General features: G+C 40.4%; 1 protein-coding gene across 1 annotated transcript in view; it reads left to right on the top strand.

The window, feature by feature from the left end:
* Positions 1–13,055, top strand: part of PER3 (period circadian regulator 3) — a 59,557-nt gene that overhangs the window by 22,215 nt on the left and 24,287 nt on the right. The window contains 3 exon segments of the mRNA XM_045035037.1: positions 740–866; positions 12,271–12,403; positions 12,863–12,969. Of these exon segments, the coding sequence (XP_044890972.1) occupies positions 740–866; positions 12,271–12,403; positions 12,863–12,969 (367 nt within the window).

The following is a 13,055-nucleotide window of genomic DNA, read 5'->3' on the forward strand; positions in this document are numbered from 1 at the left end:
GTAAAGACTTGTCGTTCTAGAAATGTCCACCGGGCTAGAGAACTAGACTTTGCCCTTGAGAGTTAGCCGAACGAGAGAGGAATGTCTTTTTTGTCAGCCTCGGGCCGGCAGCATGGAGCTTCACACACCGCACGGAGGATTTCGGAAGCGTTCAGCTTCGCGTTCGGTGATCTCAGACACACTCTGGGTGCCAGCCGCTGTGCCTGTCCCCGGGCGGCAGTACCTGGCAGGAGCAGCGCGTCGGAGGCGCGTCGTCTGGTGAGGCCGGCGGGCCCCGCGCTGCGCACGCGCACGGGGAGCCGGTACGTGAGCCACGTCGCGTCTGCGCAGGCGCGCCCTCCACCCTCTGCGTCCTGGGAGCGCGTGTGCGCTGCTCCTGCACCTCAGCGCCTGTGACTTCCTGTTAGAGATTCCGGACCTTACTCTATCGCAGACGCCATGCTTACCCCGTTTTGGTTTGAAACAATGGCTGTTAAAAGAAAATACCAGCTTTGGAAGGTGATATTTGGGTTTATTGTACGATTTCTAAAGATTACCGTATTGCGAATAGACGTGTGTGAAGTCTCATTTGTACTGGCCGTGCCGAGGCTCGGGGAGGAAAGTGAGTTAACGTGGTCACTGTGTTGTTCTCAGCCGCCATGTCCTCAGAGAACCGGAAGTTACGTGTGTTTTGTTCGTGTATCTTTTAATGTACATGTTTATAATTTCTGAAGCACCTTCTCTCATTCTTTTCCCTCAGCTGACTTTGCAGCAGGTCTCCGCCAGTCTAAACAAAATTAAGAATCTCGGTCAGCAGCTCTACATTGAGTCAATGGCCAAGTCACCAGATAAGCAAGTAACGGCGATGCGCACAGGACGGCTTGGCGGTGAGTCAGCGGGGCAGCGCCCAGACCTCCTCCCACGGCTCTGCCCTCTCCTGGGGTGACGTGGGCGTGTGAGCAGAAAGCCACAGGCCGGTGCTGTCACCTTTCACCTTTCCTTGCCCCGGTGACGAGAGCAATAATGATAATGGCAGCAGCAAATACTGCTCGGGAAGCTAAATGGTATTAGAGTGTATTTCCGTGTATTTCCACTAAAGAATTAATGTTTTTGGTAACACCAGCAGATTCATAGATTCTTCCGAATAAGGTATCTATAAATCAAAAAAGTTAATTAAAATTTTTTTAATTTTTTTTTGGGGGGGGGAGAGAGAAACAGCGCAAGTGGGGGAGGGGCAGAGAAAGGGAGACCAAGAATCTGGGAAGCAAGCTTTGGGATCTGAGCTGTCAGCACAGAGCCGGAAGCAGGGCTCCAACTCACGAACTGTGAGATCATGACCTGAGCCGAAGTCCCACCTTAACAGACTGAGCCACCCTGATGCCCCAAAAGAGTTAATTTTAGAGTATGTTTCAGATTTTAAAAAGTACATTAACATGATAATTCTGTCATTTAGAACAAATGAAGAATATTTATGACCTCAACTGAATGTAAAATTGGGGATTTTTTTTTTTAAATACATGTTTATGAGGTAAGGAATGTTCCTAAGGAATTGGATCAATCATGATGATTGACATTGTTTAGAAAAGTTAACCTACTGGCATTACATGGCAGAGGAAGGATCTGTGATATAACGTAGAGACCAAGTTATATTAACTTTTTTAGTTTAGTTAGTTTTCCCTTCACTTGTCTTCCTGAACGTTAATATAACTTTGGAAGTCATCATAGGTTTGGTCACCAGAATATTATTAATGGCCTCTATCATTGTCAGATGTGGGTATTTACACAGTAGGGGTGAAATTTCTTCTCTAAAGTCAATAAGAATAAAAAATAATCATAGCTATATCCTTCAGTACTTGCCATGATTTACACAACAAAAACATCCAACCACTGCTCTTTCAGGTGGTATCACAGGGAGCCCTGAGGCTGCCCTCCTGATACAGCATGCCCAGTCCATGGGTTTTTCTTGTTGCCTTGGTAGGAGGTTTAGCACTCTGCTTGTTTCTTTTGCTGTAGCTTTAAGGGCACGAGACAGAAACAACTTTTTTTGTCCCTTGAAACCATCAGATTTCCTACCTTAAGTATCTGACTTGCTGTATGTTATTATCCCATGTCCTAGCATTGGGACTTCTTTAGGGAGATTTGACGGCTAAAATTTGTACATCTTTTCTTTATTTAAAGAAAGTGGTCCACTTTGTGCTGCTCACTGCTGCTTAGGCCTAGGACCTCATGTGAGGGCCACAGTTTTTTGTCCTGACCTCTATATTTCTTGTCAGAGTGGAAATCCTTTCTTACCTTCTGCTTTGTTCAGTTTCGTATGACCCACCACTGGCCTGGAAGTGCCATCACTATCATGGTTTAAAGGCTGTATTCAAGTTGTAGCTAATTCTGTGCATTTATGATGCTATTCTAGAAACTGACATTATCCTACTACTTAGCTATATGCTGTATTTGACTCTAACACACATAGGGCGTGTCTTTTGGGTGATAGGGAAGATCTGCCATTTGATAGAGCTTCGGAGAACTAATGTTACTTGGGCATCTTGATTTTATTAACATCTCAAGACCTACAAGTTTAAAGAGCTAGTAAAAAAATCTTTATTACAACTTACTCAAAAGAAACAAGTATGCAGCTTCAGGATAATCTTATAATTTAAATATTAGAAATTGAGTAGAAATAAGTCCAATCAAAAGGAAAATAGTAAGTAGTCCTTGTGTACATAGCTTACGTACAGGGTGCCAGAGCCAACAAGAAGATAAGGTTTTAAGTTTATATTTTTACTTTTCTTAAGAGGGCAGATTAGGCTTTGAAATAGAGGACAATGGGAAATTTTCAAAAGTTAATATGGGAAGCCAAGGACTAACAAAGATATAAAGCCCTTTCATCAGCTTTATATACTGATGCCAGTTGCTAGAAGCAGCTAGAGAAATTGGGGAAAATGTTCCAGTTCTGGGGTGGTAGTGCTTGAGGGAGAGATCTTGATCGATGAACTGAACTCATTCAGGGTGAGCGTGCTTTGGTTTCTGCTCAGGGAGAGATGGAAAGAGCATCATTCCAAACTGAGAAGGAAAAAAGCCATATGGCAGCAAATTCATGAGCTTTCTTGAACATGTCAGAGTACTGAGGCTACGTGGCAACCAACAGGCCTAAAATCTAAGGGAGAAACGTGCTTGCAGGCAGAAGTGAGATCAAGCCCTGGATACTGATGCACTAGCTGACGGAACTAGTAACTCGCAAGAGACAGGCCTCCAAGGCATAGTACCAGGGGAAGACCACAGGCTGCAAGTGGAGCAGATATAGGAAAAAACCCAAAGCTCTCTTGCGCACCAGCCACCACGTAAGTACAAAATGTCACTAGAGGAATTGGAAAGCTCTAACGACATTGAATGGACCCATAGCAACGGCAGACCTTAGGCCTGGCCAACAAATTAGGTTAACTCGAACACAGACCCAGCAGAAGGAAAGGCATGCTAGTCTCCACTGTCCTACACAAGATACTCAGTTTTCAACATATGAAAAGGCAAGGAAAAAAACTCCCAAGAGATAAAGCAGCCATCTGAACAAGAGACGGATATGACACAGATGTTGGAACTACCCGACAGGGAATTTAATACATTAAAATCTATGGGACAGTGAGCAGCATGCAAAACCACATGGGTATCATAGCATAGAGATGGGACATAAAATAAAGGATCAAAAAGAAATACTAGAGTTGTAAATATGTCTTGGATGGGCACTGAACACACCCAAAAAAGGAATCCATAAACTTGAAGATCAATACATACAGGTTATGTCAACTGAAACACAAAGAGAAAGAAACATGTAGAATAGAGCCTCTAAGAACCTTGAGGCACTATCAAATGATCTAACATAAGAGTAATGGAATCCCAGAAGAAATACTGGAAATAACGACCAAGAATTTTCCACAGGTAAGAAGAACACCAAGTAGCATAGATACAAAAAATAACCAAATAAAAACCAATCACAAGATAAAAACACCACATACTTGGGGAAAAAATACACCACATACTTGGAAATATCATATTCCAATTGCCAGAAACAAAAGCAAAGAGGATATCTTGAAGGTAGCCAGAGGAACATAGACTACATACAGAAAAACAAGGATAAGAATTACAATAGGCATTTTTTTTAGATGCTGGGGACACTAGAAAACAAAATGTCTTAAGACAAAAAAATTGTTAGTGCAGAATTCCCTACGTGGTGGAAAGTATCTTTCAGAAATGAAGGAAATTGAAAGATTTCTTAAACAAAAACTAGGCGGGGAGTGTATTGCCAGCAGATCTAGTCTATAAGAAACGCTAAGGGAATTTCTAAAGGGGGAAGGAATATGGTACCGGACATAAAACTTGGATCTACACAAAGAAATGACAAGCACTGGAAATGGAGTTAATGAAGAAGTTTTATTTTTTACATATTTTTAATTGCCCTGGAAGGTAACCGACTAACGCAAAAATACTCTTCTGCTTTTGTGGTCTATGTTAAAATACTGCAAAGGATTGGGGGAGGCACTGGAAATGTGCTGCTGTGGAGGCCTTACATCAGAAGCAATATATTATTTGGAGGTAGAAACTGATTTCTAAAAGATGTATGTTGTGAAATTTAGAACAGCTATCAGAACTAGTTTCTAAAGAAGCAATAAATGTCATTTGACGCGATAAAGTGGAACTTAAAACATGTAAAGCAAAATGAGGCAGAAAAGAAACAAAAACCCAGATGGAACAAGTGGAAAACAGCTAGCAAAGTGGTACACTTTAATTCAGCTATATCCATAATCACATGAAATGTGAATGGCCTCAATATACCAGCTAGAAGACTGACATTGTCAGTGGGTGAAAAAACGAGAGGCATCCGCGTAGTATCTACAAGAACTCATTTTGCAAATAAAAATATAGGTTACGAGCAAAAGGTTACAAAAGATTCACATGCTAACAGGAATAAAAAGAAAGCCGGAAAGCTGTATTAATATCAACTAATGTAGACTTTAGGATCATGAACTTTATCAGGGAGGGTTTCAGAGGGATATTGCATGACAACAAAGTGGTTGATTCTCTGAGAGCATGTAACAGTCCTAAAAGGTTATGCACCTAACATCAGAGCTTCAAAATACACGAAGCAAAAACTGATAAAAACTTTGAGAAATAAACAAATCCTCAGTGGTAGAGACTAACAAACCTCTCTCTAATTGATAAAACAAGTGGACAGAAATTTAGCAAAAGTATAGAAGATCTGAACAACACCATCAACAAGATTGGCTTGAGCATGTATGGAACATTCCAACCAACAACAACATACTTATTTTTCTGAAGGGCACATGGACCATTCATCAAGATAGACCTTATTCTAGGCCATAATACAAACCTTAACAATTAAAAAAATATATAAATCATACCAAGTATATTCTCTGACTTGATTAAACTAGAAATCAGTAACCGAAAGGTTTATCTAGAAAATTCCCAAATGTTTGAAAATTAGAGAACACATATCTGAGTAACCTACAGGTCAAGGTCTTAAAGGGAAGTAAAATTATTTTGAAAGGAATGAATTGAAAAGACAACAAAAAAAATTGTTGAATGAAGCTAAAGCAGCGCTTAAAGGGAAATTGATATAGTGTTGATTGTATAAGAAAAAGAAAAAAGGTCTCCATCAGTAATCTCAGCTTTCTCCTAAGAAACAGGAGCAAGAAGAGCAAATCCAAGGTAGGCAGAAAGAAGGAAATCTTTAAAACCAGGTATCGATGGAATTGAAAATAGAAATAAGAGAAAATAAGGGGCACCTGGGTGGCTCAGTTGGTTAAGCATCCGATTTCAGCTCAGGTCATGATCTCAGTGTCCATGAGTTCGAGCCCGGCGTCGGGCTCTGTGCTGACTGCCCAGAGCCTGTTTCAGATTCTGTGTCTCCCTCTCTCTCTGACCCTCCCCCGTTCATGCTGTCTCTCTCTGTCTCAAAAATAAATAAACGTTAAAAAAAATAAAAAAAAAATAAGAGAAAATGAAATCAAAAGCTGATAAAAATAAAGTTAACAATCTTTTGGCCATACTTAATCAGAAAAGAAGACAGAAATGGCCAGTATTGGGAATGAAAGGTCACACAGATGTTAAAGTGACTACAAACAACTCTATCCCCCCAACTATGGTCTGTTATTTGAAAGAAACAAGCTATCAGAACTCAGTGAAAATGGGACACCTGGGTGGCTCAGTTGGTTAAGCATTCGACTTCAGCTCAAGTCATGATCTCACGGTTCATGGGTTCGAGCTCCACATCTGCTCTGTGCAGACAGCTCAGAGCCTGGAGCCTGCTTTGGATTCTGTGTGTGTCTCTCTCCTCCCTCCCTGACTCATGCTCTCTGGCTCTCTCTAAAAAATAAATAAACATTAAAAAAAAAAAAAAGAACTCAGTGTAAAAGTGATAGGTAACTAGAATAGACTTCTGTCTACTACAGATACTGAATTTGAAATTGAAAACCTTACAAAAAGAAAACTAGGCCCAGATGCTTTCACTGGAGAGTTCTGTCAAACATTCAAGGAAGTAATAATTCCAGTCTGTACATAATCTTTGTGTCAGAAAATTGAAGACGGAAAAAAATAGAAGAAGGAAGTTTGGAAAGGAAACTCCCAAACTCATTTTATGAGCCCATTAGTACCGTAATACTGAAACAAGATAAAGACAATTCAAGAAAAGAAGATTGTAGACCAGGATCCCTCATTAACATATTTGCAAAATCATCAAATCGAACTCAGCAAAGTATAAAAAAGGCAAATACATCACAATCAAATATGATTTATTCTAGGAATGCAAGGTTGGTTCAATATGTAAAAGTCAAGCACTTTAATTCTTCATGTTAACAATAAAAAAGACAAACCATCAGATTATTTTAGTAGATGGAGAAAAAGCATGTGACAAAATTCAACATCTACATATGATAAACATTCAAAAATGAGAAATAGAAAAAGAATTGCATTAACCTGACAAAAAGGCATCTGCAAACACCTACAGCTAATGTTATGCTTGATGGGAAGAGAATGCTTTTACCCTAACCTAGAGAACAAGCCAAGGGTATCCACTTACCATGTCTTAATATTAGACTGGAAGTCCTGTCCAATGTAGTAGGCAAGAGAAAGAAATAAAAGACATACAGATTGGAAAGGAAGAAATAAAACACTTTCCATTCACAGATGACATGACTATCTACATAGAAAAATTCTAAAGGATCTACAAAAAAAAAAAAAACTACTGATTTTAGCAAGGTTACAAGGTACACAGTCCATGTGGAAGATCAGTTAAATTTCTGTGTACTAACAAGGAACAATTGGAAACAAATTTTTAAAAACTATGCAAAACTGAAATACTTAGGTACAAAATCTAACAGAAGATATGAAATAATCCATATACAGAAAACTATAAAACATAGATGAAAGAAAAACTTAAAAGTACTAGGTGAATGAAAAGATATATCAAATTCATGATTTAGAATACTCAGTATTGTTAAGATGTCAGTTCTCTCCAGGTTGGTCTGTACATTCAATGTAATTCCAATTAAACTCTCAGCAGGATTTTTTTTTTTAGGTATCATCAAGAGGATCCCCAAACTTATATGAAAAAATAAACTAAAATAGCCAAAACAGTTTTGAAAAAGAAAAGCAGTGTTGGAGGACTTACTCTACGTGATTTCAAAACTTACTAATTAAGGGGCGCCTGGGTGGCTCAGTCGGTCGGGCGTCTGACTTCGGCTCAGGTCATGATCTCGCAGTCTGTGAGTTCGAGCCCCGCATCAGGCTGTGTGCTGACAGCTCAGAGCCTGGAGCCTGTTTCAGATTCTGTGTCTTCCTCTCTCTCTGACCTTCCGCCGTTCGTGCTCTGTCTCTCTCTGTCTCAAAAATGAATAAATGTTAAAAAAAATTAAAAAAAAACTTACTAATTAAGACAGTGTGGTATTGGTGAAAAGATCAGTGGGACAGATTAGAGACAAAACAGACTTACACACATGCAGTTTTTTTTTTTTTTAATTTTTTTTTTCAACGTTTATTTATTTTTGGGACAGAGAGAGACAGAGCATGAACGAGGGAGGGGCAGAGAGAGAGGGAGACACAGAATCGGAAACAGGCTCCAGGCTCTGAGCCATCAGCCCAGAGCCTGACGCGGGGCTCGAACTCACGGACCGCGAGATCGTGACCTGGCTGAAGTCGGACGCTTAACCGACTGCGCCACCCAGGCGCCCCACACACATGCAGTTTTTGACAGAGGTGCAAGGTCAAGTCAATGGACAAAGGATAGTCTTTCCATCAGATGGTACTGAATGATTAGACATCCACATATATTAAAAAACTGAACCTCAACACACAGCTCACATGCTATATACAAAAGCTAATTCAAACTTGATTATAGACCTAAATGTAAAACTTAAAACTATAAACTTCTAGAAGAAATCTTAGGAGAAAATCTTTGTGATCTTGGGTTTGGCAAAGAGGTTTTAGATACAATATCAAAAGCATGACCTATAAAAGAAAAAATCGATGAGATAGGCTGTATCAAAATTAAAAACTTCTCCTTGAAGGACATTAGTAAGACAATGAAAAGACAATATTTGCAAATTATAGGTACAATAAAAAAATTCATATCCACAACACATAAAAAACTGTCAAAATTCGACAATAGGAAGATAAACAATCCAATCAGAAAATGGTCAGTGGGTGCCTGGGTGGCTCAGTTGGTTGAGCCTCTGACTCTTGATTTCGGCTCAGGTCATGATCTCATGGTTCGTGAGATTGAACCCTGTGTTGGGCTCTGCACTGATGGCACAGAGCCTGCTTGGGATTCTCTCTCCCTCTGTCTCTGTCCTTCACCTGTGCACATGGCACGCACACTCTCACTGTCTCTCAAAATAAATAAATAAACTTTTTTTTTAGTGGTCAAGAGATCTGACACTTCTGCAGTGAAGTACACCCAGATGGCAAATAGCATAGGAAACCATGCTCAATCTCAGTCATAAGGAAATGAAAACCACATGAGATACCATCACACACCAATTAGAATGGCTAAAAAGTAAAAGACAAAGTACTGACTATACCGAGTTGTGGCAAGAATGCAGAGTAACTGGAGCTCTCAGTGCTGAAGGTGATGTCAAATTGTACAGCACTTTGAGAAGTTTGGCAGTTTCTTACAAACTAAACATTTTCTCTTTTGCTATATGACCCAGCAATTCCATTCTTATTTACTCAAACAAAAGAAAAACTCAAGTTCACACGTAAACTTGTCTATGTGTTTATCACACTTCATTCATGCTCATCAAAAATTGGAAACAACATAAGATGTCATTACCATTTAGGTAAATGGTTAAACCAGTCCATCCACACAATGGAGTATTGCTCAGCAGTAAAAGGGAAGGACTTGATTCCTACAGCAACATATATGGATCTAAAATGCATTTTACCAAGTGGAAGAAGTCAAAATCAAAAGGTTACATATTCTACAATTCCATTCTAGAAAAGCATTCTTTCTGCATTGACCACAAAGGGACAGCTGAAGGGAAATTTCTGAGTGATGGAAACATTCTGTTTGTTACTCTGGTGGTAGAAACACAACTTTGTGTGCATTTGCTAAAAGTCATGGATCTGCATACCTCATCCCACCCAGAATGTAGAGGAAACCCAAAGTGATAGGAAGCCTGTGACAAATGAATCTAACTGCATCACAAATAAATGGCATTAAAATACTGAGGGTGTAAGGAAGAAAGGAGCTAAGTAGCTTTGGAAATCAGTGTGTTAACTGGATACCCAAGGACTAAATACAAAATGCAAATGGACACGAACACTGTAATCAAGTTGATAAACTTGTTTCTTATCCGAGTATGGCTTAGCAATTCCAAAGGTAATTTAGACGTAGGGTAGGTTGAACAAACAGGTGTGTATGTTATAGATAACAATAGTCAGATTCCTCACTATGAGAGAAGGAACTTACAGATCAGCAAAGAGGGAATGTTAGAATCGACTCTTGGTGCTGGGTTGGAGTTGAAGGTGTCAGCATGAACTCGTGCCTTTCTATTTAATGGATGCATGGTCAGATGGATAGACAAGGGTTAGCATACATGCATTATATTTACTGGTTTTCCCCATTGAATGGATTTACAAGGAAGTCCTTGTAGAAATAGGAAATTGCTATCAGTGGTCATTATGCTGTACACCTTAAACTTACACATTGCTATATGTCAGCTATATCTCAATAAATCTGAAAGGGGAAAAAACATTCACAGTAATAACTGCTGTGGGGAATATCCTCCAGTGAAAGCTAAAATTAATTGAAATATTTTTTTAATTGTGGTATATATATACATATGTATATGTATATACATATACATACATATACATATGTATATATATATTTTTTTCACCATTTTAAAATTTTTGGGGGGGTTCCTGGGTGGCTCAGTCTGTTAAGCATCCGACTTCAGCTCAGGTTGTGATCTCACAGTTCGTGGGTTCGAGCCCCACATCGGGCTCTGTGCTGACAGCTTAGAGCTTGGAGCCTGCTTTGGATTCTGTGTCTCCCTCTCTCTGCCCCTCTCCTGCTCACAGGCTCCCTCTGTCTCTCAAAAATAAATAAAAATGTTAAAAAAATTTTTTAACATTTTTATTTATTTATTTTTAAAGTTATTTGAGGGGGAGAGAGAAAGAGAGAGCAGGTAAGAGACAGTGATGGAGAGAGAGAGAGAATCCCAGGCAGGCTCTGCGCCATCAGCACAGAGCCCGATGTGGGGCTCAAACTCATGAACCGTGTAATCATGACCTGAGCCAAAATCAAGAGTTGGAAGCTTAACCACTGAGCCACCCAGGTGCCCCTTAACCATTTTTAAATGTGCAGTTTGGTGGCATTAAGTCCATTCAAGGACTTTTCCAGGGAGAACTCTGGCAGACAGCAGCTTAACCAATGATGAAGGCTGACAACACCCACAACAAAATATGTCAAGGTCATGTACCCTTGTGGTGTGGGGCACGGGGAAGGGCACAGCACCTCTGCAGGAACCCTCCCCAAGATGCATAACCTCAGCCTCATCATAGAGAACATCAGGGAAACTCACATCAAGGGGCAGATCAGGAGAGACCAGGAGAGACTGAGACATTGACACTTGAGATCACTGTGAATCTCAGGTTGGATCCTGGAGCAGAAAATGACAGTTCATGGTGCAGCAGGTGAAATCCAAATAGGCTGTGGTTGATTGGCAGTGTGCCACTGTGAATTCCTTAGTTTTGTTCATCCTGTTATAGTTCTGCAAGATGTTACATTAGTGGGTGCTGGGTAGAGGGTATTTGGGAACTCTACTATTTTTGTAGCCCTCTTTGAGTTTAAAATTATTAAAGAATTAAAAGTATAAAGGTTCATAAGTGAAAGTTAATGAGTCATCTTTCAGTTAATTCCCTCCAGAAATTGAGTGGTCTCTTCCACGCAGCTCAGATGACCTTCGTTAATAACAACAACAACCGTGGCTAACCCAGCCCCTCAGCAGTACTGAACATAGTTACTCGTTCCTTGAACCAGTTTACCTTCTGGGTCTCTGTGACGCCATATTTGGTGGGCTCTCTCTTACCTGTCTCCATGCTCTTCTTCCATCTCCATTATTAGCTCATTGCTCTCTACACAAGGTTGAAGTTCTTCAGTGCTCCAGCCTGAGGCCATGTGTCTTCCCTGTGTACCTCTGCTATCCAGTACGGCAGCTACTAGCCACTTTGGCAATCTAAATTCAAATTCTTTACAAATAAATAAAACTTAAAATTTAGTTCCTCAGTTGCTGTGGCCACATTTCACATGCTTAATTGTCGCATGAGGTGTTAGTGGCTACCATATTGGACAGTACAGATGAGGAACAGTTTTGTCATTGCAGGAAGTTCTGTTGGACATAGCATCTGCCTGGCAGCCCCTTACACTTCACGTTGTGTCTGGTTGCCCCCGTCCTGGTGAGGCTAGGATCAACCAGTCGGCAGGTAGTGTCAGCTCAGTATTGTAGAGTCTCCATCAGCCTTTTATCTAATAGTCTTATTCCTCGATAGTCTTTGCTGAAACATTTGTTTCACCCCTTTTTTGTAAAAAACAAAAGACAAATGTGATCATTTTGTGTGGATGCCTTTCTGTATCAGCGCATTTTTTTTTTTTAGATCTGACCTTGTTTTTAATAGCTACAGAATGTTCTACTGAACGTACACATGCTAAAGGGCCTGATCTAATTTTGTGGGGTAAGTTCATAGGTATATAATATTTTTAATTACACATCCTTTCCGTTTCAGATGAGCAGAAGGTCTCTTCTGCCTTCCTGACGTTGAAAGACAATAGCATGCATGTGGAGTCTAGTGAAGATTGGAGAAAAGACCAGTATAGCCCATCTTACCAGCAAATAAACTTCATTGACAGTGTTATCAGGTGTGAGATACAAGTTTTGAGAACATGCCAGTTTTTCCAAAAGCATACGTTGTCTCTGTAAGCACACACCTTCCATCGTACTTAATATCTATTGTCTTGATTGTTCACTGTAAGTCAGTAAGTATTTATGGAGTACCTACCTACAGTTGATAATAAATTGAACATTTCAAGGGATGCCAAACAGGAAGATTGGTCCCTTCTTTGAGGGAGCCATGGCACAGTTGAGAAGACAAGACCTTGATGATAAAAATTAAACGAGCCAAGGTTTGGAGATCAATTCCAGGCCGCAGTAAAAGAGATGTGACACTCCAGTGATTCAGGCTGGGACAGTCAGGGAAGACCTCATCAAAGGAGAGTGTAGGGCATACCCACGCAAAAGTGCCGTGAGAAGAGCAGAAATGTGGGAAGTGGCAAAATAGGGGCCAGGGAGGCACACGTGACCTAGTTATGTTGTTGCAGATACCTGAGGAGCTGCGACGTTCCGGCTTTGAAAAGGAAGAGCGCGTCCTCTTCATCCTCGGAAGACAGACAGAGCCACAAGGCAAATGATGCCCAGACCTTGCACGGTAACGCGAGTGCCCTCCTAGCCAGCCAGAGGATGGGTACAGAGCCATCCCTTTCTGGTTTTCCTTCAAGGTTTGGTCTCTACTTA

Source organism: Felis catus, chromosome C1, assembly GCF_018350175.1.
Source record: "Felis catus isolate Fca126 chromosome C1, F.catus_Fca126_mat1.0, whole genome shotgun sequence".
Lineage (NCBI taxonomy): Eukaryota > Metazoa > Chordata > Mammalia > Carnivora > Felidae > Felis > Felis catus.